Source organism: Podarcis liolepis (assembly GCF_965112155.1).
Source record: "Podarcis liolepis genome assembly, chromosome: 1".
NCBI lineage: Eukaryota > Metazoa > Chordata > Lepidosauria > Squamata > Lacertidae > Podarcis > Podarcis liolepis.
Window position 1 is genome coordinate 70,319,579 of NC_139554.1, and position 25,514 is coordinate 70,345,092.

Here is a 25,514-nt window from a genome sequence, read left to right on the forward strand (position 1 = left end):
GAGTGCCTTGTCTAAAGTCACAAAAATGAGTGGATGGCAGAGGCGAGATCTGAACCAGAGACTGTGAATTCAGTCTAAAAGTTGCATAGGTATATTGTTAATTTCTGTATGCATATTTCTAATCTCAGTTTCATAATTAGGACCATGATTCTGATTCCAACACTAATAGGGATTTGGGTGGATTTGATTCCCCCACCCCCAATAAGGTCAGAATGGGTGGAGGCTAGACAGAGATACATTTTGAGCAATATTTTACTCTGCAAAAGTGCAGCCATAACACACACACACACACACACACACACACACACACACACACACGTGTGTTCTGTGTTACTCCAGATGTAGTTGTAGCATTGCCACATCAAACCAACAGGTAACAAACTGCTGTAAGTCCCTTTCTGAGCTATGTTGCTCCTTTTTTTAATCAAATATGTCCTGCTTAAGCAAGTAAAGCTATTCTAAAGCACTGAAGATAGGATCCATGTATTTTCCTCCCCTACGTCATAATATGGTTTGGGTATTGCATATGTAGGTTACTTTACACACCGCCATCTGCTGTTATGAAGCGTGCTAAATGTTGCTAATCAGATTATATAGGCCTTGCTGAAAATTTAGAGAGGCAATCATGTTATTTTCCCCATACTGTGCACACACAGAGGATGACACTTTACGTTTCAGCTCTTAGCTGCCACCAGCAACGACTTTTATATAAGCCTAATTTTCAACAGTGCAAACCATTTCCCATATGTGAACAAATAATCAAATGCACCAGATCTACTGAGACATGATGATACCACAGAGGGAATTATCTCTTCAGTGCTCTAGGAGCAGGAGTTCTGCACAGTCAGCACTGCAACCGTGCTGCTTCATTCAAGGCATGTTTGATGTGCTGTCAAAACAAAGCTAATATGCAAACTCCAGAGAATGCCAACCTCTACAATGAGCTTGTGCTAGTGTCTTAAGCTTCTGAAGACCTCAGATTATGAGTATCAATATACATCACACAAGCAGTAAAAAGCAGTCAACAGACACTTTGAAGAGCTGTTAAACAAAGTAATTCCTGCTGTGCAAGCAGGAATTCTAATGTAGTATTAAGGCTCCGCTGCAGAGCACTTATTTTGGGGACTGAATTGTCCTAGAGAAACAATCCATTCACCATATATATTGAGGGAGTGTTATCCAGGTGGGTTACCTGCCCACCCACAACACTAATGGATCAGTGCAGGCTTTTAACAGAGGAAGTATTTCAGAAGACAGAGCTTCCAGGGACACATCCTGAATTTTCAGTACTTACTGCAGCGCATATGTTGGTTTAGAGTTAAAGAACCTCGTTTAGGCACACCTGCGAAGCTTGGGAATGGAAACTGATTTTCTTTGAGCAGCAGACCCCAATGGCAAATCTTGGATCACTTATGAAATTACCCAGTTTCAAATGCCACTTCAGGTAAGGCACAGAGAGGGAAGAAGATGCTCTTCATGAACCTCAAACCTACTCCATCCCTGACTGTGCATTTCTTTTCATCACAGCCATCTAAAGGCATCAACTGTTTTTAAATATATGTATATATATTTAACAGGATTTATATACCACTTAATCATCAAAACCTATAAACAGTTTGCATCCTCTATAATTCAGCCTTTAATCCACTAGAATGGAAAAAGAAAGTCAACGTTTCATTGGTGAAGGGAGTTCGGGACTGAGAGTATAATAACATAAAATAAGCACTCAGATGAACCCACTGCGTTAGTTTTAAGTCACTGCAGGCTACTATGCTGTAAGGTATGTGCATTTTAAAAGGGAGAGACAGTGACATAGATCAAAGAGAAGCAAATAATAAGAACGTTCATTTAAGGCTCCATTTCTTTGATGTGCACAGCGCAGAGAAGACAAAAGGATTACTTTTCACGGGGAAATGAAGATGAAGCACTGCCTCCCTTGCACAATATTACAAAGCCCCCTGCAAAACCTTGGCATCAGTTGATAGGTTGCCTGAGTGATGGCATAGCTGTTATTCCCACCACAACTGCTTATCTTTCGGCACATCTTTAGAAGGACAGAGAGAAAGCAATTGGAGTTCTTTGTTCTCTGCCTGATCTGCACACACACAAAAATGCTTTCCAAGAGTCAGTGGTGCTGTTGCATTCTTAGACATTCTGTAACAACTTTTCAACTACCAGTTAGCAGGAATGTTTGTTTACATCCTGCCTTTCCCCCAAGGAGCTCAAGGTGGCCTAGGGAGAGAGTTTCCCAGACCCAAACCTCATTCACTTCAGCAAGGCTGTTCCATCCTGCGCCTTCAGCCCATGCCCTGGGTGTTGTATGTTAGATCAACACGCAGTTCCTTTTTTACAAAAAGCAACAACAAATAGCATGTTACAATCTTTGCTTTCGCCACCCCCTGCTTATTTTTACTACATGCTGTGAACCAATTTGTCTGTCGTGCATTTAAAGTTCACCCGCTCCCTGTGGGAGAGAAACACTAAAATGGCTGTAAGGTTTCCCATAAAATTGTGCAGCACTTGAGGGAAAATACTTTCTCTAAGTTGCTGTACAAACAGAAACGTTTTATTGAAATACAAAGCATGTTCAGAAAAGTTATGATTCAGCCCTCAATTAAACATGCACATCATTAATGTGTTTTTTTTAATTAAAAAAAATAAACGAAACACACAAGACCTAGTGCAGCAAAGAAAAATGGAGAAATGCACACAAGTTATCCTCAGGACAATTTTAATTTTCAGTATGTTTTCCTGCCATCGGTGCAAAAAATGTGTTTTCATATTACAAGCCTGTTCATACAAAGCTTACTACTTTGAAGTAAGCTTCACTGAGTTCAGTAGGACTAACTTTCAAGTGTGTGTACTGGATTGCAGGCTTTGTCACTTTGTAATCTGCTCTTCAACTCTGATGAGCTCCCATAGCAAAAAACAATTTTAATAACAAATAAACGGCAACGCCATTTAAAAAAACCCAAGGGGAAAAATACATAATAAATTAACAGCATTATCTGAACAGCAGGGAGCATAGTCTAAACCACATTTGGAAAGGAAAAGCTGTCTAGCAGGGAAAGCTGTGCCATGCAGCCCTATAGATATGATTGCACAAAGGTAAGCAAAATTAAGTTCAGTGGGACTTGCGCATAGGTAAGTGGGTAGTGATTTCCAGCTTTACATTAAAAATTCCATAGCTTAAGGGTGGCAGCAGAGAACTGACTATTGATTGTGGAAGACAATCAAGCCTCTGAAGGAGGCGATGCCTGCAGCAAAGATTTATCAGTTGGCAGAGCATGAGACTCAATCTCAGGGTCGTGGGTTCAAGACATACGTTAGGCGAAATGTTCCTGCACTGCAGGTGCTTAGAGTAGATAATCCTGGTTGTCCCTTCCAACTCTACAATTCCATGATTCTATGATTATCAGGCCTCAGTGTGAGCATGAGAGGAGAATCCTTGACCCAGGCTGTACGGAACTATATAAGATCCAGAAGTCAGACATTAACCTTAAAATAAACTGGCAACCAGTGGAACTTCTGCAGCATTGGTGGGACAATGCTCCTGTCAGTTATTACCAATCACCAACCTGACCATTGTACTCTGGACCAAATGAAGTTTCTATACTGCCTTCATGGGCAGCCCCACAAATAGTGCATTGCAGTAGTCCAATTGAAAACTTATCAGAACATGCAGAACAGTACATAAGAACTATGGCCACATGATGCATCTGGCAAGTATGTGTTTTAAAAAATAACATCGACGGCCCAAGGAGTTATCTAATTACAATTTTTTTTTCATTACAAAAAAGAGAGACAAAATACCATTTTATTTATAAGCCACAAAGCATGGGTAGGCAAACAAAAGCCTGGGGGCCGGATGCGGCCCAATCGCCTTCTAAATCTGGCCCATGGACAGTCCAGGAATCAGCATGTTTTTACATGAGTAGAATGTGTGCTTTTATTTAAAATGCATCTCTGGGTTATTTGTGGGGCATAGGAATTCGTTCATTATTATTTTTTTCAAAATATAGTCTGGCCCCCCACAAGGTCTGAGGGACAGTGGACCAGCCCCCTGCTGAAAAAGTTTGCTGACCCCTGCCACAAAGTCATTAAAAATATTACAGAGGTTTACAAACACTGTATGTCCCTCCTATAACCAAAGTGTTCAGACAAACCTAGAAATCCCACTTCACAGGAAATCAAATGCAATGGTGCAATGAAGCAAATATAAACTTAACCTTCTAAACTAAGCTACCAACATAATCCTGTGTCCATCAAAACTGTACTCTCAACTTTTATCAACTTCAAACTGCTACTGGATTCCCAGCACAAACAAAGATCTTCAAGCCCTTGCCACTCTGCTCCTTGTCTATAGCTCCCCTAAAGCCCCGTTACTTTCCCTGCTTCATTAGCAGGCAAGAGGAACAGGGGATCTAGCCCAGAGTGACAGGCAATGCCCCCCACAGTTTGACGCACAAACTTCTCCAGAAAGAGGCTTTGGTAGCTTATGGCAACCAAGGAGCCAATGACAGGCAACAGCAGCTGGTGCTGCCATGGCGATCCCTGCTCTTCTCCATGGCAGCAAGAGCGGCAGCAGGAGAATATGGGAGAGCAGCGAACACTGACTGCCAAGCTGCTGCACAGTCCACGCTGTGTGTATTCTGTAAGGGGAAATGGATAGACAAGGAGAGGGCAAGAGGAAGGGGAGGAGAAATATTTGAGATGCCTTATGCAAGAAACCACTGCACTATCCCCTCCCCCAATCAATTTATGCACCGAAGTTGCAAAAACAGACTTTAAAAACAAAATCAAGCAAACATGTAGAACTCCGGCTGCCTATCTCTCAGCCGAATTTCCCCAATTCCTTCTCCAACTTCACCTTTTTATTTAATAGGTTCATGATCTGTGCTTCTATTCATCCAGTAACGGCTGCTTCACACAAGACAAAATGCCCTGTGTGGACAGGTAAGTTCCTTGTTCTTTGCCCTATAGAGTGGTACCTCGGGTTAAGAACTTAATTCGTTCTTAACCTGAAACTGTTCTTAACCTGAGGTACCACTTTAGCTAATGGGGCCTCCCACTGCTGCCGTGCTGCCAGAGCACAATTTCTGTTCTCATCCTGCAGCAGAGTTCTTAACCCGAGGTACTATTTCTGCGTTAGCGGAGTCTGTAACCTGAAGCGTCTGTAACCTGAAGCGTCTGTAACCTGAGGTACCACTGTACTTGGAAGCTAGTTCCACTCTGCAGTGAACAGAGATCACTTCCATATAATAGGTAATGTCATGTGTAACCCATGTTACACATCAATAGGAGTATAGCATCTAGATCAAGGGAAGTAATAGTGCCACTGTATTCTGCTCTGGTCAGACCTCACCTGGAGTACTGTGTCCAGTTCTGGGCACCACAGTTCAAGAAGGACACTGACAAACTGGAACGTGTCCAGAGGAGGGCAATCAAAATGGTCAAAGGCCTGGAAACGATGCCTTATGAGGAACGGCTAAGGGAGCTGGGCATGTTTAGCCTGGAGAAGAGGAGGTTAAGGGGTGATATGATAGCCATGTTCAAATATATAAAAGGATGTCATATAGAGGAGGGAGAAAGGTTGTTTTCTGCTGCTCCAGAGAAGCGGACACGGAGCAATGGATCCAAACTACAAGAAAGAAGATTCCACCTAAACATTAGAAAGAACTTCGTGACAGTAAGAGCTGTTTGACAGTGGAATTTGCTGCCAAGGAGTGTGGTGGAGTCTCCTACTTTGGAGGTCTTTAAGCAGAGGCTTGACAACCATATGTCAGGAGTGCTCTGATGGTGTTTCCTGCTTGGCAGGGGGTTGGACTCGATGGCCCTTGTGGTCTCTTCCAACTCTATGATTCTATGTGCAATTGCAGTGGCTTACTGCCAGTGATACACATGGCATGAAAGCATTCATCACCTGTGAAAGTACATACAGGTTTACAGGTTTCATGCAATTGCACATGGAAGTGATTTAAGAGTAAAAACGAGCCTCTAGTGAAATCTCGTCAAGAAGGCACACTTAATGGAGCAGAAGTGAACTCCAGGTACAAAACAGGAGCTGGCACCTGCATTTCATGGCAAATGATGAAGAAGGATTTTGCATTAAAGTCAAGGCTGCCTTTATAGCTGTAAGTGTTCCACGTGTACCAAAACAAAGAAGATTTCATACTGAAGAGTTATGAAAAATAAAAAGCATTTTTCACAGCTGTTGGGAATATTGCAACAGTTTAAAATTTATAAATATGTCCTTAAAACGCCCAGCTAAATTTGAAGACCAGGACAAAGCATAAAGAGTGGATGCAGATTTCAATGGATAAGTCTGAAATATCACTCAACCGCAGTACATAAGTCAGTCCTGTTAATAACTTGAGAGAAACCAGGGCAACAGAAGAACAGAGGAAGGAATGCCCTTGCCCACCCTAGAATTTGAGTTACTTATCATAAACCTGAAACACTACTAAAAAGAAAAATCAGTGTTTCTATCATACAAAGACAGCAATGCAGTTCACCTCCTGTTTTGGTCTTAAAAAGAAGTTTTATTAGCACACCCCCTAATCCAAGAAGGGGTTGAACAATTGCCTTCGACATAGTTTTGCCTATCTGGATCTCATGTTTTCAAAGGAAGAGATTTCACAAGCACAGCGCTCATGCCTGCAAAATACCAAGATTGTAAAACAGAATGGCTGTGCGCGACTTTCATTCATTCAGGAAGCCTGTTCTCCTACAATGAGGCGCTTCCTTCATAGCAACCTCCCTAAACAACACGATCTGCCGTCCTCCCCTCCCCAAAATGATCGTGGGCTAACCTGGTTCGTGAAAACAAGGCAGAGCACCCCTCAATTTCCTTCCCTTCCTTTTCTTTTCTTTGAAAGGGCAACAACTTTGCTGCAGACGGGGCTGCTCCCCTGCTGGACCTCTTTCTCCTCTCCTGCCCACTTTGGTGAAGGGGGCGCCCGCAGCAGAGCCCCCGCCCTGGCGCCCTACCTGTAAGGGATCCAGTCCGCCTGGTGCTTCGAAGTCATCGCTCGCCGAAGGAGCTAGCAGCCGAGGCAGGGGCAGCAGTCCCCAGGGCCGGGACGGGAGGCGAGCGGGCGGGCGCGGATCCCCTGGTCACAGCCTCCCACCGGCCAGGGCAGCATCCTTTACCCGGCCTAAGGAGCGGCGGCGGCGGCGAGGTCAAGTACATGGGGAGGAATTATCCAAGCGGGGCTCCGAAGAGCGGAGGCAGCATTTTCCGCGCGAGGGTCGCGCGCAGCGGCGGCGGCTGTGGGAGCGGGAGGCGCCCCTTGCCACAGTCCCTTTCAGCAGCGGCTGGTCGGCGAGTCGCTCACGAGAGACACGCGAGAAGGAGGCGAGGAGGAGCAGGAGGCGGGAGAAGCCGCGGCGACTCTGGCGACCCCCGAGCCCGCGTCCCGGCCGTTGTTGCCTTCCTTCAGCCAATCAGGGTCAGCCCGTGCGTTTGTACACAGAGCCGAAAAGAGACGCCCGCCTTGCCCCAGCAGCGCCGAGGCGCGGCCACTGCGCTACACTGCACTGCATTGCATGTTCCCTGGACGCGGCGGCAGCCGGGCCGGCCGCCTCCAAAACGCCTCCCTCCCTCCCTCCTTCGCCCTCGCGCCGGCCAATCGTCAGCGCCCTCCCTCCGGCCTGCCGGAGTTCCCCGCCTCGGCCGTCGGCGTGGCCCTGAAGGGGTCCTGCGCGCCGCGAGCGCCCTGTCGCCAGGAGGGTTGCGAGGCCAGTGTAGGCGCGCGCATCTTAGAAGGGGGGGGGGGTAGAAAGAGCGGGCCGGAGAAGAGGAGGGGGGAGCCGGCGGTGGGGGCTTGGAAACTGCGCGCGCGAGGCGGAGGCCAAGGGATAAAGAAGTGGTGGCGTTTTCGGGATTGACAATGCTCTCCTGAGGCCCCTCCAAAATAAATACTGTAGATAAATAAACCATAGCTGTCAACGTTTCCCTTTTTTAAAGGGAAATTCCCTTATTCCGAATAGGATTCCTCGCAAGAAAAGGGAAAAGTTGACAGCTATGTAAATAAACAAACACACCACAACCAATAACGCGTTCATCTTTGAGACGCCGCAGGACGACGTAGGAAGCTGGCTTCTACCGAGTCAGGCCATCTGTCTATCTAGCTCGGGATTGTCCTCACTGGCAGGCAGTGGATTTCCAGGGTTTCAGACGCAGGAGTAGCATTACCCTCCAACATTTCTCTGATGAAAATAGCGACGTCCCATTCCTTAATGATAATTCTACTAGAGTCATACCCCGGGTTACAGATGCTTCAGGTTGTATGTTTTTAGGTTGCACACGGCGCCAAACCTGGAAGTACCGGAACGGGTTACTTCCAGGTTTTGGTGCTCGCACATGCACAGAAGCACTAAATCGTGCTTTGCACATGCACAGAGGTGCCGAATCACGACCCGCGTGCGCGCAGACACAGAGCTGCAGGTTGCAAACATGCCTCCCACGTAGATCACGTTCTCAACCCGAGTGTCCACTGTATTTATACCCCACACACCTTACTGAGCTGCCCCAGCCACTCTGGGCAGTCTCCAACATTTATAAAAACGCCATACAACATTAAACATTTAAGAAACTTCCCTTTACAGGATTGCCTTCAGACAGCTCAGGGGTCGGATAACTCCACACCCTCCAACATTTCTCCAATGAAAATAGGGACATCTCAAGGAAAAGCAGGACATTCTGGGATCAAATAAGAAATCGGGATGGCTTCTCTAAATCAGGGATGTCGTCCCTGCATAATAGGGTCTGGAATGGTCTCTCCTATCTCTACCTGGAGATGCTGTGGGTTGAACCAGGGACCTTCTGCATGCTGTACCGCTGAGGTGTGACCCTTTCCTTCGTGAACATTCATCCAGATTCATTCAGAGTAAGAGCAGGCATGGGCTGCTTCATGAGTATCCATTCTGATTTGTTTCTGGGGAGGTTAGATGGTGATGTGTCAAAAGGAATGTTCTCCCATGCTTTCCTGTGCATTTCCCCTCTCTCCCTTTCCTTATCTCATAAAGTCAGATCTTTGGGGATTGTTGTGCAAGACTTCCCAATCCACTATGGCTGCCTTCACGTGACAGTTTGTTCTGCTTCTCCTGTTAATCTCTGCATTAGTTTTGAGCTTTCACAACATGTCAAAGCCGCTTTCAGAAATCTAGTGGACGTTTATTGCTCATTTCCATGTTAATTGCTTCAAGGGAAAAACATTTGCAACCCCATTAAGAACGCATTCAGACTTAGAAAATATTGTGTTAATTTTCCTTTTTATAATGCTAGTGCTTCTGTGCCTTTTTCTAATACTGTATTCCTTTCACACTTATCCAGCATGGGTGTTCTTACAGTTAACGTCAGAAAAAACAGGCAATGCTGCATGTTTAGCAGCTACAACCTGGACATTGCTGTGTGAACAGCATTCTGGTCATGTAGTGGGACTCATCCTCTGGAGTAGATTTTGAGGATATTTCTATTTTTACTATCTGAGGATCACAGGGCAGTTTATAATATAAAAACACGGAAATATGTAACACTGTAGGAGGCGAAGGGGAAGTTCTGTTGTGCAAATGGAGTGGCGGTGAATCCAAATGCAGCCATATAACAGAAAGGGTAAGAAGAGAAGATGGTAATGAAGATTAAAAGGCAGATTCAGCAGTTACCATACCAGAAATGCCTGTAAGAGGTACTAACAATCTTCTTTCTCTCTCCCACTATCGACTAGCACTTTGTTCTGTGAACACTTTTGATTCTTGTCCCTCCAGTACAACAAACTCTGCTGCCAGAAAAAGCCACACATCCTGGCTGCGTGCTACTGTTCCTTTTGTACATAAAACACTCTCCTGGTATTAAAACAATGCAAAGACAATTCAAATGGCCCAAAAGTTCAGAGAGAGGGAGAGATTTTATTTCATGTTTGCAAACAAATTCTTCAAGCAATCTGTTAAATTTTAAGGCACTTTCACATCCCACTGATACCATCATGGATCCTATGGGTCTTCTGATTTTAAATACAGTGGTACCTCGGGTTAAGAACTTAATTCGTCCAGGAGGTCTGTTCTTAGCCTGAAGCACCACTTTAGCTAATGGGCCTCCCACTGCTGCTGTGCTGCCGGAGCATGACTTTTGTACTCATCCTGAAGCAAAGTTCTTAACCCGAGGTACTATTTCTGGGTTGGCGGAGTCTGTAACCTGAAGCGTATGTAACCTGAGGTACCACTGTACGTCAAATAATTCTCAGAATAGGGCAAGGTTAAGACAGACAATGCAACACAGAATTTTATTTCTGTCTGCCACAGCCTAGCATTCAGAAGGAAATAGTAGTTGCAGGGCTGTAATCTGGAAGTTTAGAAAGAGGCCAGGCTTTATCGTCTTGGTTTTAAGAGCTTACAGTGTTACTACAAACGTCAGTGTAGACACAATTAAATGTGTCTGCCCTTGTATCATTTTCTTTCAGATTAATCGCATACTAGCCTGGTGATAGTCTTTGTGGGTTTCCCATAGCCTCTCCCCAGCAAGTTGGGTTGTATTTAATTCTCCTTGACCTGCACCACAATAACAATGTCTTTGTGCAACAATGTACAGTACTCACTTCAGATAACAGAACCACAGACTTGTTCATTTGTCATTGATTTGATTCTCACATTGCTTGGAGTAACTATCAACATCAACGATTGACAAATTCAGGAAGTATGTGTAATTCACTCCCTACAGGATTGCTGGTAACTACGCCTGCAGTTCTTTACATTTTTGTGTTGTTTTCTCAACTGCTCCAGCACATTAGAGCACCAAACTTTTGTTCTAAATAGAAGAAAATCATTCACACCTGGACAGAATAGCCTCATGAAAAACAGAGCAAAGACAAAGGATGTAGCAAATGAACAGCTAATACATAAGGATCCACATCACAACTCATATATTTCTGGCCTGCCACAAATTTTTGCCTGCAACAGGGCCTTCAATGTTGCTGCACCAGTTCTCTATCTTGAATTCTGCCAGGCTCTTGCAATTGTGGGCTTTTAGAATATGTTGAAAACCCTTTATTCCCCCCCCCCCTCACTCAGGCTTTCCTAGCTTAGCATTCTTGTTAATTTTTCCACAACAAACAATTTGAGTATGCCTGGGGGGGGGGGTTCATTGTTTCTTTTTCTTCCTTCCTTTTCAGACACCACTTAAATAAATAAATAGCTAAACAAATAACATTTATTTAGCAGCAACAGACAACTTTGGGATTCAATCAAATGGGCATTTGCATGCACCACCACTGGCGTACTCACAGTAATATAATCTTTTTTAAAAAAAAAAAGGTTTCATCTTAAAAACAAAGAACAACCGAGCCTAATAACCTTTAAAGATATAAAAGGAAAGAGCAGCAGGTAAAGGGTGGTTTGTTTCCTAAAGCAGTGGTTCTGAATTGGTGTTCTGCGGATCCGAGGGGCTCCGTGGCATCATTCACATAACAATAACTACCATAGAAATATCAAAATTTTCAAAAGTAGAGGGTCCATGGCTTGGCTTTTGAAAAACGGGGGGGGGGGGGTCCACAGTACTTAACTAATTGGGAACCACTGTCCTAAAGGATTCATCAATAAAGGTCTAGTATCAACCTGGGATGGTGCTGTGGGTTAAACCACAGAGCCTAGGACTTGCCAATCAGAAGGTCGGCGGTTCGAATCCCCGCGACGGGGTGAGCTCCCGTTGTTTGGTCCCAGCTCCTGCCAACCTAGCAGTTCGAAAGCACAAAGTGCAAGTAGATAAATAGGTACCGCTCCGGCAGGAAGGTAAACGGCATTTCCGTGCGCTGCTCTGGTTTGCAAGAAGCTGCTTAGTCATGCTGGCCACATGACCTGGAAGCTGTACACCAGCTCCCTCGGCCAGTAAAGCGAGATGAGCGCCGCAACCCCAGAGTCAGTCACGACTGGACCTAATGGTCAGGGGTCCCTTTACCTTTATCAACCTGTTTAAGGCTTTCTGGAATTTTGCATTTGAGATATCAGTCATTCTGCTTACCAGTCGTTCCAGACCACCTCATGCTAACCTTGAGCAGTCAAGACAGGCAAGGGTCAAGCACACAGGTAGTTGGCCTTATTTTAAATCACTGTTTTGAAAAAATGGGTCAAAAGCAATTTTATAGCTAAGGGTCCAATTCACAACCCTTCTTGAAAACCATTTTTATCAAGGGCTGTTTCAATTAGGATGCTAATTGGTTGCCTAAGCCTTCCAGCGTTTCCTACATTAAAAGTGAACTGTCCAGATTTCATGATTGATACAATGAATACCTCCCCCCCCCCATGCGCCAAACCCCTGCACTTGTTAAAAACAAAATCCATCTATCAATTGAGCCTAACTAACAAGAAAGCATCAGAAGATAGTCTCTTCGGTCAGAATAATTTTTAAAAGATTTAATATAAAAGGCTGACATATATTTCCTTTTAATGAAAAATTAAATAGCCTAGTCCTGTAACGCAGCAATCTCCCTGGCAGACAATAAATATCTGTTAATACTCCAAAATCAAAAGTGTTAAGCAGAGTGTTTTTTGTTTCTCATTCATATTCCCTCTTACTGCAGCCTTTTGCTTTCTTTGTTATTTTTCAGCTAGCATGAATGTCATTGTGCACAACTAATCTGCCAAGGCTTGCGAGAGCCTCTGATCACTGTGGCTTTGAGCATTTTCCATACAACTTACCTGTCCTCTGCTAATTGGGGCTTTATGAGCAACCTAATTAAAATTCCCATCTCATGCGCACTAATTATTTCCCCTATTTCCATTTCAGTCCCACATTTAAGCAGAGTGAGATCATGAAGCAAATCCAAAATACTCCAAAGTGTGTATGACACAGACACTGAGCCCTGCATCTGTTAAGCTACATTATGTTGAATTCATACCAAAACTTAAGGTGTGTCTTCTATTTAATCTCATTTTAGGCACAAGAATTGGTCTTTTGTCAGCCTGCTTCTCATAGCATGTTTTGCTTGCACAGTAAGCATAGTTTCTTATCACTAATAATAATAATTATACAAATGGGGGGTGGCTCATTAGTATAGTGTTCATTGACTGTTGTTTTGTATTAGATAGAAATGGTCTGTGCAGGCAAGTATTAAAGCTACTGAATATTGTACAGTACTTGAATAATGCACTGAAAGGATGGTCGGTGGTGTACCTATCTTATCTTTGGAACTGCCAGCCCTTCAGTCTCCACTGCTGCAAGTTAAATGAGGCAATTACATGTACCAAGGTTTTTTTTGGGTTAGCTGCCTTTCTGATCTTCACCTCCCCCTCCCCATGTAGTCTCCATAACCACAAGCAATTAGGTGTACAGATGCACTTTTCTTAACAAAATGAAACAAATCTTTAGGGAGAATCCAGTTGGTGCTTTTGCAATTCTATACTAACTTTTGATCCAGCAAATGCTGCCTCTAGGAAAAAAAGGGGGGAGGGCTCCCCCCTTTTTTTTTTTTTGCTAATTCTTCCTCCCCTCTGCATTTCCCAATGACCCCCTCCTAAATCAGCTCCAGGGTATTGGGTAAGGTTACCAGACGTCCCCGTTTCCCAGGGACAGTCCCCAGATTTACAAATCAGTCCTCTCACAAAATCCATTGAAGTTGAAAAGTGTCACTGGATTCACTGAAAAAAATCTGGTAACCCTAGTGTTGGGGAAGCCTCCAGAACAAGGTGGGAAAGACCACAGGGGAAGAAGAATAAGCATATATATATATCCTCCCTCTCCTCTTCCATTAATAGGCATCTGCTGAATCAAAAGTATAAGGCCACAAACTGGATTCCACCCAATACTGATAGACTATTTTAAATGCTTCTGTCTGAGTAAGGATACACCTCAAAGGATGAAGTTTCACCTACAGCTATTGGTCCCCAAACTTGCACTGCTTACCTTACTGCTCAGTGCAGCTGGAACATTATACCTGCCCTAAGACCATGTGTGTGATTTGGCTTTTCTCTGAACCATGGTGACTGAGGATTGTGATGGTGGAGAGAGAGAGCATCTTAGTGCATGTGTTAACGACAATCCCAGCACCTGCCCATCACAAGCAGGGTGATGCCCCTGATATAGCTAATTCCAGTATTCAGTACCAAACTGCATGCAAAACCACATCTATAACCTCTCGAGGGAAATGGTTCCCAAAGAGCAGTCATCTCCAACCTACATAAATTAATTAAGAATTCTTTGGCTGCTTAGAGGAAATAACAAGCCTGGCTCCTTTCAGCTGGGTGAGAGCACTTTGCTAATAAACTATGAATAATTAGGATGGGTAGGTTTCCTTTTGCATTTATTTAGCACTTGCAGGTTCAACTTCTTTGAACTTCCCAAAGCACAAGATCATCACACAAAAAAGGGAAACACCACTTTGGCTGGGCTCTCAAGTGTGGCATTGCAGTTAATTATATCATGTCAGGATGTCTCAGGAGCTTCTCCACTCATGTCTTTGTCATGAAATGTCACTCAGGTACAAGCCTAGACCATCTCTGAAAGACTCTCCTCCTGCAAGAGGGGAGGGGTTGTGGGTGGGATCCAATGTCTGCCTCATGCAGGGGGCGTTAGCCCCCTGCCACCCACTCACCTGGCTAGAGCACCACACCCACGGGCAAGCGCCCAACCGGGCGGCTTGGAGGGGGCGTGGTCTGCAGCTTAACTTGCTGCTGCGCCAGCCACGCAGCCCTCACTTTTCGCCTTCCTGTCGCGAGTCACCCACCCTCCACTCCCTTAGAGCTCAGGGTTTCAGTTTCTCTCTTGGCCTTGCTATGGACCTTAGGTTGGTCACCCAGGTTGTGCAGGGGGCCTGGTAGGAATTTTTCCATTTGGCATTAGGCTTTGTGGTTTTTTCGCCTACTTCACAGCAACCGTCACAACTTTCGTGGTATTGGTGGGTAGGTTAGGCATTGGAATGCGTTTGTGGTGTGTGGAAGGGCTAGGTGTGGCCATCACCTACGCCTTCAATTTTTGAGTATTCCGTTAAAGGAATCCGGTGGTCGTGGATCCTGTCTGATGCCTGTGTGGTGGGGGGCCATGGCACGACCCTCAGTGACATCAGGGGAGAGCTTATAGTTGTATTAGCATCAACAGGCTCCACCTACTGGTGGATAACCCCCCCTTTTAGGCTCCCCCCTCTCTGAGTGGGTGGAGTCAACTGACGTGATCCAATGCCTAAGTCAATACCTTTTCACTTGCTGTAATCAATAAAGTTGTGGCCTTTCTCTTGCCCATTAACCTTATATTACGTGTCTTCATTCCACTAAGCGGGGATTGGGTCCTCGAACCACAAAAGATCACTTTGATAAAGGATGCTAAGGACATAGTTAAGCAATAGCTTGGGTTCCCAACATATTCAGTCCTTGGTGGAAGGACTGTGTTACTCTGTATCAGCTCGGGGGGGGGGAGGTTTCCAGTGGGCTGATAGTCCCCATTGCAGAGCATGAGTACCAGCCTATTTTTTTCTTCCACAAGATTTTAACTAGGCCCCCTCCTTGCCTCTATCCTTCTTTGTTCCCTTGCCTGTAAGGGGACTGGTAAGGAACTTCTTGGGGGACTACTAAGATGGAGGGAAAATTTTCTGCTTTCAAACTACACTAAATAAAGTTTGGGAGAACACTAGAAAAGAGGGATTTACAGGAAAGAGGAGTTATTTTGGCCCCATCAAGGTCCCAGTAAATGACTTTGGTCCCTTGGACAAGCAGGCACTGTCTCCTGGTCTTTACAGGAACACCAGGTACTGTGTGGTAGTTACAATTAGTCTGGTCACAGTACTATGAACTCAGTATCCATGGCCTTCTTCTAAGTTACAGGCCATTCCTCATTTCCTCCTCCCACAGGGCAGGTAAATACTAGCATTGCATTTAATTTAATTCTATTGCCTTATCTATCTCAGCAGCACATTATTATTATTATCATTATTAGCTGCTTTTTGATTCGAACATTTTATAGGGTTCTTTCTATGTGGTTTTATGTACTATTGCTCTAAACCAAATCGGTTTTTTTAATGAATAGTAATATATACATATGTTGTTAATACCAGTTTCAATCCAGCCGAAACATCCATGAGAATATTAAAATCAATTAGATTTTAAAATGCTCGATTAGATTATGTACTTGGCTACATTGCGGCAGTAACCTCTGCATGCCCCACCCCTTGCTAGCTCTGACTTCAGGCAAAATATAGACTTTAGTCAATAAATAGTGAAAGCTTACATTTCTTTACTCTGAAGCAAACTCAGCTGAGTTCAGTGAGGTTTACTCTCTAGTAAACAATCCTAAAGGGTTACAATCCTAAAGGGGTATTCTAAGTTCAACTGAGTTCAGTGGCACCTACTTCTGGGAGAATGCACAGGATAGGGCTGCTATTGAACCAAATCCTTCGTATACCTTCAAATCCTTAAAAGAGTTATATTAAGAAGTTAGATCTTTAACTTTTCTGTTTATATTTTTTTGTTTAATGAGCAGTTATCGTAATGGATTCACACTGTACACTGCTTGAAATGTTTGTGTAGTACACAACGTAATGTAATGAGGTTTCATTTCAGCTTAAATCTACAGTATCTTGGCCTTATAAAATAATGTGTGAATGGTGATCCTTTCACTACACTTGCTTTTCGAAGAATGAAAACAGTGCGGCCCATTTCATGGTTAAATCCATTATTTAGCAGATTTGGCTCATTACACTTGAAATATTGCATGTTGAAGTACTAACAACAATCTGTTTACATAAAAAAGGGATATTGTACACTTTCAGCAGCCTTTTAGAATTACTTAACTGAAACAAAGTAATCAAATCCAATGGAAAAGCTTGGCAACATTCATCTTCCTGAGATTTCCCTTCTTTTACATTTTCTGCAGAAGCTAGTTTAATGAAATCATGGCACTGATATCTAAATAAATATGTAAGTGGCTTGGGATCTATCACATAAAGAAGGAAGCTCTCCACATCTTGTTGCTATTTATACATTTGCAATTGCTTCAAATTTATGTCCCACCTTCCTTCCTTCTTTTTTTCTTCTTTTTTAAAAAGAAAGCTCCATGTACCTGACAAAAAAGAAATGAAAGATACATTGGTCACAGTGGGGAATGAGAAGGATTGCACGGTTTCTTTGCCTGGGGACTGTGATGTGTGGGTTAGTTAGGGTTGCCAGAGCTCTGGCTTCAGGTGCTGACCAGATCCAGGCTTGCTTAGTTGCAGTGTGGTAGTGGCTTCATGTGCCTTCAGACCATATTATGAGACCATGCCCTGGTAACTTCCTAACTGGATTAGTATAATGTGTTCTGTGTGGGGATGCCTCTGAGGATGGTCTGGAAGCTTCAGCTGATGTGCCAGGATTTTGACTGTGTCAACCTATTTAGATCATGTATTGCCTGTCTTTAAAAAGCCTGTCCACTTCTGAAGACAATTCAGTCTGCTAAGATTTATCATACTTTTGAAGCCCTACATGGCTGGGGACCTAGGTACCTGAAGGAGTTTCCTCTCCCATATCACCCTATCCATACTTTCAGATCATCAGTTGAGGCTCTTCTCTCTGTTCTCTCGAGTGAAAACCAGTTAGAGGACCCTTTTGGCTGTGGCAACTGGCAAATGGAATGTCCTTCCTAGGGAGACACACTGCTCTCTTATAGACTCGGGGGGGGGGAGCTATTACAAGGGTACCATTGGGGCATTTTCTGTATGTTGTTGGGACTACAACTCTCATCAGCCCTAAAGAGCATGACCAATGGACAGGGATGGTGGGAGTTGTTGTCCAACCACTTCTGCAAGGCATCTGGAAGGCACCACATTGGCACCACAATGCTCATAGCTCTGTATAATCAATGCTTTTATTGTTTTAAAAATAATTAATCTGGTTGGATCCAGACTCATGCTTCTTCATGGTGGAAGGGGGCATGGAGGCGATTTTCCTCAAGTCCCTCCTCCCTCCGCAGACCCCAGCACTACCAGCCATGCTATTCCAGGGGCCACCCCAACTTTATCCAGCAGCTTTGGGGGGAGGCACATTGGGCTGCAAGGAGAAAGAGCAATAAAGATAAATTGACTCCCCCCAACCCCCAGCTCTTTCCTGCAGTGCTGAATGCAAGTATGGATCCAGTGCTATTTTTCTAGAAAATAGCTCATCATAGCTGGAGCTCATCAGGCACACCACCCTCATTCTCATATAATGGCAATAGCACCACCTGAGAGGCACCAGAACTGAGTCCAGCGAGTTCCAGCTGGGGGAAAAAGGCCGGTCGAAATACAATTTTGATGAAAGGTGATATACAAAATGTTTTAAACAAATGAACCAGTGGGAAACAGTTTTAGTAATATTGAACATTTGTGTGAGTGTAGTTAGGACTTTGCATGGTTGTGATGATCCAAGGGAGCCCTTGGATTGGGAAATAAAGAAGATTTTTGGTACACCACAGTGACAATAAAACAACTTTCAGCTTAGCTTCCTAGAAGTCTCTAACTTAGATTAACTTCAAGATCCTGGCACAAGTCCAGTGTTTTAGCAGGTGGTAAATTGGACAGAAAATTCTTCAAATAGACCCCGAGGAGCTGTTGATATATAGCACATGCAGTTCCCCAACACTCCTAGCAGAGACTAACCATCTAGTTCATCACTCCAGCTGCCCATCAGAGACTCTGAAGGAAATCAAAAGGGAGCCCTTTCAGTGGAGACAACGGAGGAAAATTTCAGATTTGAGGGAAGGCAAATAAATGATGTTTGAACTTGGCAGCTCACTTCTCAGTTAAATTGCTTTAGCAATCCTGAATTCCTCCCATACTTTGAAAAGACATCACAGGAAATGTTTAGCATTTCCATCCAGCGGTTTGTGATGAGGTAAATTGGGCTAACTCAGCATTGGGTACTGACTCAGAATACACAGCAGCACTTATTGAGTTATCCTAAAGTACAGTGATAATTTCCTCAGGCTCTTTCAAGCACTTTGGGCATTATAGGCAAAATGGCTATCGTGAATCATCAGCAATTCACAGCAAGATTCATGGTGCTCACTCCCAGCTAAGTGCATAGGATTGCAACCTCAGTCACTATAATCAGGCAGTAGGCATCAGTAGTTTGAGCAGGTTTTTCCAACAAGGAAACAAAATACATGTTCTAGTGTCATTTAAAGATCCCAGGACATCGTTTCCAAAATTGGCCTGATCCTCAGCAAAGAAGAGGGGAGGTGTTATTTTTAAATCCCTTTGTCAAATTATTGAAGTACCAATCAATACATACATACTTCAAAGTGGGATGGTCACCTGTAGATGTTCACAAAGTCATATTCTCATTTTAAAATGCCATTGTCTTTAGAAAAGAAAGAGTTCATTTTTTTCCCTTCCAAAGACAGGATATAATATGTATAATGAATTTGATATAATGAATCCATCAAATGCTCCAGCATGTCATTTGAAACCGCACACACACACACACACACACACACACACACACCACTGTCAATGGTGTTATATAAGGTGCAGTAAGATCTGGATTTACATTCCATGCACAGCCTTGAAGTACATATATGGCTGTTGCTCGCCCTCTCCATCACATAAATTTGTGAATAATATGTCACAGAGTTTTGTGGTGACAAAGAGAAAAATATATGGAGCATAGACAGCTGCTTAGGTCCAGTAAGTCTAGCCCAATACTGTCACCACCGATTGGCAATAGCTCTCTGGGTTTTCAGGAGGGAGTCTTTTCCAGTACTACCTGGAGATACCAAGGCTTGGACCAAGGGCCTTCTCCTTGCTGAGTAATGTGAGCTTCCACAGAGCACACTCCCAAAGGGGATATGTCCCATCTGCCTCCTTAAGAGAGCGAGCTAACATTCAAATGCAATTGAATGGTTCCATTTTTCAGATCACAGTAAGTGACAGTATGCCATCACTGGCACTGTCATGATACTGTTGCACACAGCACTCTGATATGAGGCAATCTACGGTGCCCTCAGTAAGAACCTCCTTGTTATGCAGGTAAGAGAGCCCTTCTTAAAGTATTCGTAATAACACTGAGCATGAGAAGTGTCCACTTGGATCAGACCAGTGACCCATCTGGTCCAGCACCCTGTTCTCACAGTGGCCCAACAGATGCAGGAGCTGAGCACAACCACACTGCCCACCTGTGATTCCAAGCAACTGGTATTCAGAGGAATACTGTATCTGGCAACACACTGGTGGGGCCGGAGAGGAGGGCAAGTGTGTCAGGAAGATTCAAGGACAATCAATAGGATATTTTGGGAGTGATTCATGCTCTTATGTAGCTGCATCATTTTATGCTTTCTGGATGTCCCATGATCATATTACAGTATAAAGTAGTTGTGTTCTGTATTATAAATCAAGCATTGCTAGTTATTGTTTCGTTTCATTTTCCAATGTATTTTCCTGCAAGCAAATCTTCATTCTGAAAGTGCAGCCCAGAGAAAAAACTCTGAGAACCACTGCTTTAGTGGGATCTAGAGATTACCTTTTCAATTGCTGGGGGGGGGGGGGAAGGTGGTAATCTAACTTCTTCCTGTTTATAGTGCCTTAGATCCATATAAATGCCAGTGAACATTGACAGAAGGAAAGCACACATACAGTGGTACCTCGGGTTACATATGCTTCAGGTTACAGACTCCACTAACCCAGAAATAGTACCTCGGGTTAAGAACTTTGCTTCAGGATGAGAACAGAAATTGTGCTCCGGCAGTGCAGCAGCAGCGGGAGGCCCTATTAGCTAAAGTGGTGCTTCAGGTTAAGAACAGTTTCAGGTTAAGAACGGACCTCCAGAATGAATTAAGTATGTAACCAGAGGTACCACTGTACACTGAAGAGTCCAATCTCTGCCCATCCGCTGGAAGCATTTGCATTCACAATAGGCATCTGAGTAGAGGGTATCACATGCTTGGGCACAATGCACGTTTGCTCACTTCTGTCTTTCAAAGACATCCTGGTTTTTAAACAAAATGGATTAGACTGCGTCTGCTTTCATGTTGCATTGTAGACGCAGTTTATCGGCTTCCTCTCTCCAGTGCCTGCCTGCTATCACTGGCAGACTTTTCCGTTGTCGGAACTGCTGTGTTCTCTGAAAAGCAGTAATTGTTTGAACACGGCATTAGAAGCTGAAGCTGAATAAGAAGCTGCTTGCACACTCCAGTTCTTGCGGCGTGGAGAGATGCCTTTTTATGTCTCAACATGTCTGCCAATCTCCCTCTCACAAGAGCCATAAAGAACAATGAAACCCACCCTGTCCTCTGAAGAAACCACAAAAGGAAATTGTTATTTTGTTTCTTACGTTTTTACCATAAGAAGAGGTGGAAAGAACAAAGCCCAAAGCAAAAATGTTGCAGTGGTTTCATTTCTAAAAGTCATTAGCTACATTCATATTGAAAGTGAGAGAGAGAGAGAGATAGAATTGAGGAGAGGAGATGATGGGAACCAGTTCTGAAGAAATGGTGAGGGTTTGGGATGTATTATGTACTAGCCATGAAAGTTGTGTTTTCTGCTTCAGTGGTGATGGACTTCATTGAAGGTTTTCAAACAGAGATTGGATGGCCATCTGTCATCTGTCAAGAATTCTTTAGCAGTGATACCTGCATTAGAGGGGCTTGCACTAAATGATCCTTGGGGTCCTTTCCAACTCTTCTGTGCTATGATTCGAGAAAACAAAACAATGAAGGCTTGTTCTAAAATACCAAATGACCCTTCAGTTCAATAGACAATGTATAGCTATCAGGGAGTGTTATCTAAGTAAATCTCAAAATGCCCCATCTTCTTTCCTCTTTTTTAATTATGCAGCTCCACTTTTTTGGCAATGCATAATGGCAGCCTAACCTGTGCTGAAAGAGCAGGATGAGTTGGCAATATCCCTCATCAATACATGAACAGTCCATCGTGCGCATCAATTCAATCGTGCACAGTTGAGCATGGAAGGTCACTTCTCTTCACCAGGTATGTAAGGTAACGTGTGACATAAGAGCTTCATGTTCACATTTGTAGGTGCCAAAGTCTAATTACGAGCATAAAAAGAGCCTGTCTAGTCCAGCATCCCATTCTCACAGTGACCAACCAGATACCTTTGGGGAGCCCGCGAGCAGGCCCTGAGTACAAACAACAACACTCTCTCCATTCTTGATTTATATGCCTTGGATATGCCTTAATTCTTCCCCTCAAAATCTTTGAAGAGTTCTACAATCCAAGCTCACTTTGTTATACACAAAATGCTTGACTCTCAGAGAAAGGACCCCTCTTTTAGACACATTCCACTTGGGCTGATATCTTGGTATTCTTATCTGTTTCCCCAGACTTACTAAGAGGATGTTTACTGGTTGCTGAGTCATTGTGCCCCTTACTTACCAGTTCTCATGGGAGTGAAGTCTAAACATTGTGCATGAAGCCCTTGAAAGTAAGAACCCCATGGTGTAGTGAGGTGCAGTGAGTCATTCCATTTTAAAACAAAAGCTTCTTCTTTGTCCTTTGCATTGGTGCGTATTTACCCAAAATAGAACATCACTCATACAAGGTCTCTGCCTGATTTGTGGCAATGCCTCACACACACTGCAACAAAGCCTGTTGTGCCCCCACCCCATTCCACCCCCATTTGAGTCAAAAAACAATGTGTGCATCAATTGAACATGCACAATATGGCGGCTGCCTATAATAGATCATCTTCATGGCCTTCAGGATTTAAGACAGGGGCAGAGTGTAGCCGTAAAGATACGGCAGTTAAAAAACCCACACCTATTTATGAATTGTTTGCTATTCAAGGAGTGCTATTAGGAAGCAAAATCAGATGTGTGATCTGAGCCCAGATTATGTTTTTGCTTTTGGAATGGTAATGCAGACTGAGCGCTCGCACTATGACAAGGTGACAACAAGTTGCTCGCAAGCACACCAATTGCATTAACAATGTTAGATCATAGGCTTGATAGATTCTGAAATTGTGTTTTAGCATCTGCAGCCGGTAGGGTGGGAGTGATATAAAAAACTTGTGATGTGGCTCAAAATGCAAATTGTTTGTCTCTCGTTGCAGATGAGATCAATGAATATAAAGACCCCCTGCTAGATTAGGCCAAAGGCTCATCAAATCCAGCTTCCTGTTCTCACAGTGGCCAAACAGATGCCAATGGGAAGTCCAGATGTAGGACCCGAATGTGTGCTGAATAATTGCATACTGTACTAAATTGTATGGTCCCAGTGCACATATGGGGCTCTGTGAGACACCATGTCCTCAACTTTGGTAGAATAAACTTTACTTGGAAGCCATAAGGAGAGCATGTATGTGTTTGGGGCAACTCTTGGGCTGCTTTGGGGCTGGATCTGCAGGTTCACTAGGTGGTTGTTGTTTAGTCGTTTAGTCATGTCCGACTCTTCGTGACCCCATGGACCAGAGCACGCCAGGCACTCCTGTCTTCCACTGCCTCCCGCAGTTTGGTCAAACTCATGTTCGTAGCTTTGAGAACACTGTCCAACCATCTCGTCCTCTGTCGTCCCCTTCTCCTTGTGCCCTCCATCTTTCCCAACATCAGGGTCTTTTCCAGGGAGTCTTCTCTTCTCATGAGGTGGCCAAAGTACTGGAGCCTCAGCTTCATAATCTGTCCTTCCAGTGAGCACTCAGGGCTGATTTCCTTCAGAATGGATAGGCTTGATCTTCTTGTTCACTAGGTAGTATCAAGTAATTATTTCTTCTCTGTGTGTGTCTCATGCCTTCCCTTTGGTACATAAAAATAATATACAAGTATATGCAGAGTCAATTTTAATGTTACAGCTGCCGTGGGACCCTCCAAACAGAGTCTTTGCATGATGGGTCTTACTGAACCTCTGAAAGTCTTCTTGAAGAGTGACTTGGATTTAGCTTTTAGCACCATTGTGCAAGCCTTGCTGTCTACACAGGTAATACTCGGCATTGTAGAAGCAACAGCTAAGATCTGGAAAGATCCCAGCGGGATGTGCCTGGCTTCTGATATGGTTAAGTTAGGGGTGCAGCCACCCATGCAGCCACCCATATGTTGCTAGATTACAACTCCTATAATCCCTTACCACTGGGGGGTGGGTGGGAGCTGCATTGGAAGACCTACTAGTTTCCCATCTGTGCCAGATGTGGAGAAGCTGTCCCTGGGCAGATCCTTAGCAAGGGCATGATGGGACATCTATTATCCCTCTTGGAGGAAGAGATGCAGATGGAGATGTTAAATTTATGGGCATAGCAGAGCCCACTCTGGCAGCAAACTCATCACCATGTGGATTGCCCATCAGACGGTGAATCTCTAGATCAGCACCAGCTGGAGCTGTGTGGAGACTTTCCATCAGGGTGATCTATGTACAATGAGCAGTTCCTAAGTGATGATGCACATAATAGCCACCCAAACAATGGAGCCACATGTTGGTGTGGCAACTTTAACCATCAGTGAAACAAATTCAGAAGTGCTGCAGGTATATAAAATGTTGCTGTTGTTGTGCCTGGTTCTAGTGTGGCTCATTCTTGAAATCAATGGTATCAAGGGAGACCTCGCTACCTAGGTATGTTTTTTATTGTAAAGGTCACACTAATTACCAAAGAGAGAGTATCACTTAATCTGAGCATGTCGCATTAGTATCTCATAGATTTCTGCATCCATATGCTCATTGTAACTTGTACCAAAAGAAAAAGTATGAGCAACCATTCCTGAATGCCACTCTCTTGGTTTGGCTCCAATGACTTTTAATATTTGTACATTTTGGAAAATTAATTTAATGACTGTGGCATTTTAAGGGCTCATACGAATAGCAAACTGACAAATGCTTGCACATCATTCATAGAAAATCATTTCAAACTGTGCCCAACAGCTATAATTGCACTGTTATTCAGATTGTTCAATATGTTCGAGCAATCAGACAGAATCTTTCCTTACTGTTCTAGCAAGTCAGCATTTTACAGGGGGGAAAATCCATAAGGAGCAAGTCATGAACATCAGCCCTACTAAAGGGGGGGGCATCCAATAATGTGCTGTAAAAAGAAGAGAGGGTATGAAACTAGATTATATAATGCAATTAAGAGAGATATAACATTTGAAATGTGGCAGAGGTGGTGAGAAATGCCCTTTATCTATTTGTAATTATTATACCATCTCTTATTTTGCACATTCTTGCTAATGAACAGACATTAAGAAAAACACAGGATGGCATGAAGTCAGGGAATTTTTCAAGTAGGTTAATCATTTGAAACAGACAGTAATGTAGCAAGCCGCTATAGTCAGATTGCTGCTTTATCAGTATTGTCTACTCTGACAGTGGCTGTCCAGGTTTCAGAGAGAAGTCTTTGCCAGCCCAACCTGGAGATGCTGAGAATTGAACCATGGACCATTTGCAAGCAAAGAATGCATTCTACCCCCAGAACAATAGCCTGCCCTGTGGACACCTAAATCTGAAAGCCATTCAGTTCTGACAAAATCAACGAACTTCAAGCAGACATTTATGCTTGCAGACATTTATTCCTGGAATCTAGGAAATCCTAAGAAATGATGTTTACAAATGACTTCACTTTTAGTAAACTTCTGACTTTGGAGCCTG

The 25,514-nt window shown here is 43.8% G+C and overlaps 1 protein-coding gene across 4 annotated transcripts in view; it reads right to left on the bottom strand.

Annotated features, from left to right (window-relative positions):
- Window positions 1–25,514, bottom strand: part of TUB (TUB bipartite transcription factor) — a 128,276-nt gene that overhangs the window by 65,187 nt on the left and 37,575 nt on the right. Inside the window, exon 1 of one of the 4 annotated variants that reach the window (XM_083478104.1) lies at window positions 6,991–7,732. The exons of 2 other annotated variants lie outside the window; for them this stretch is intronic. In XM_083478104.1, coding sequence (XP_083334230.1) covers window positions 6,991–7,028 — 38 coding nt within the window. In that variant the 5' untranslated portion in view covers window positions 7,029–7,732. Of the gene's footprint in view, window positions 1–6,990; window positions 7,733–25,514 lie in introns of those variants that run through there. One more of the 4 variants, XM_083478102.1, reaches the window with a different exon arrangement.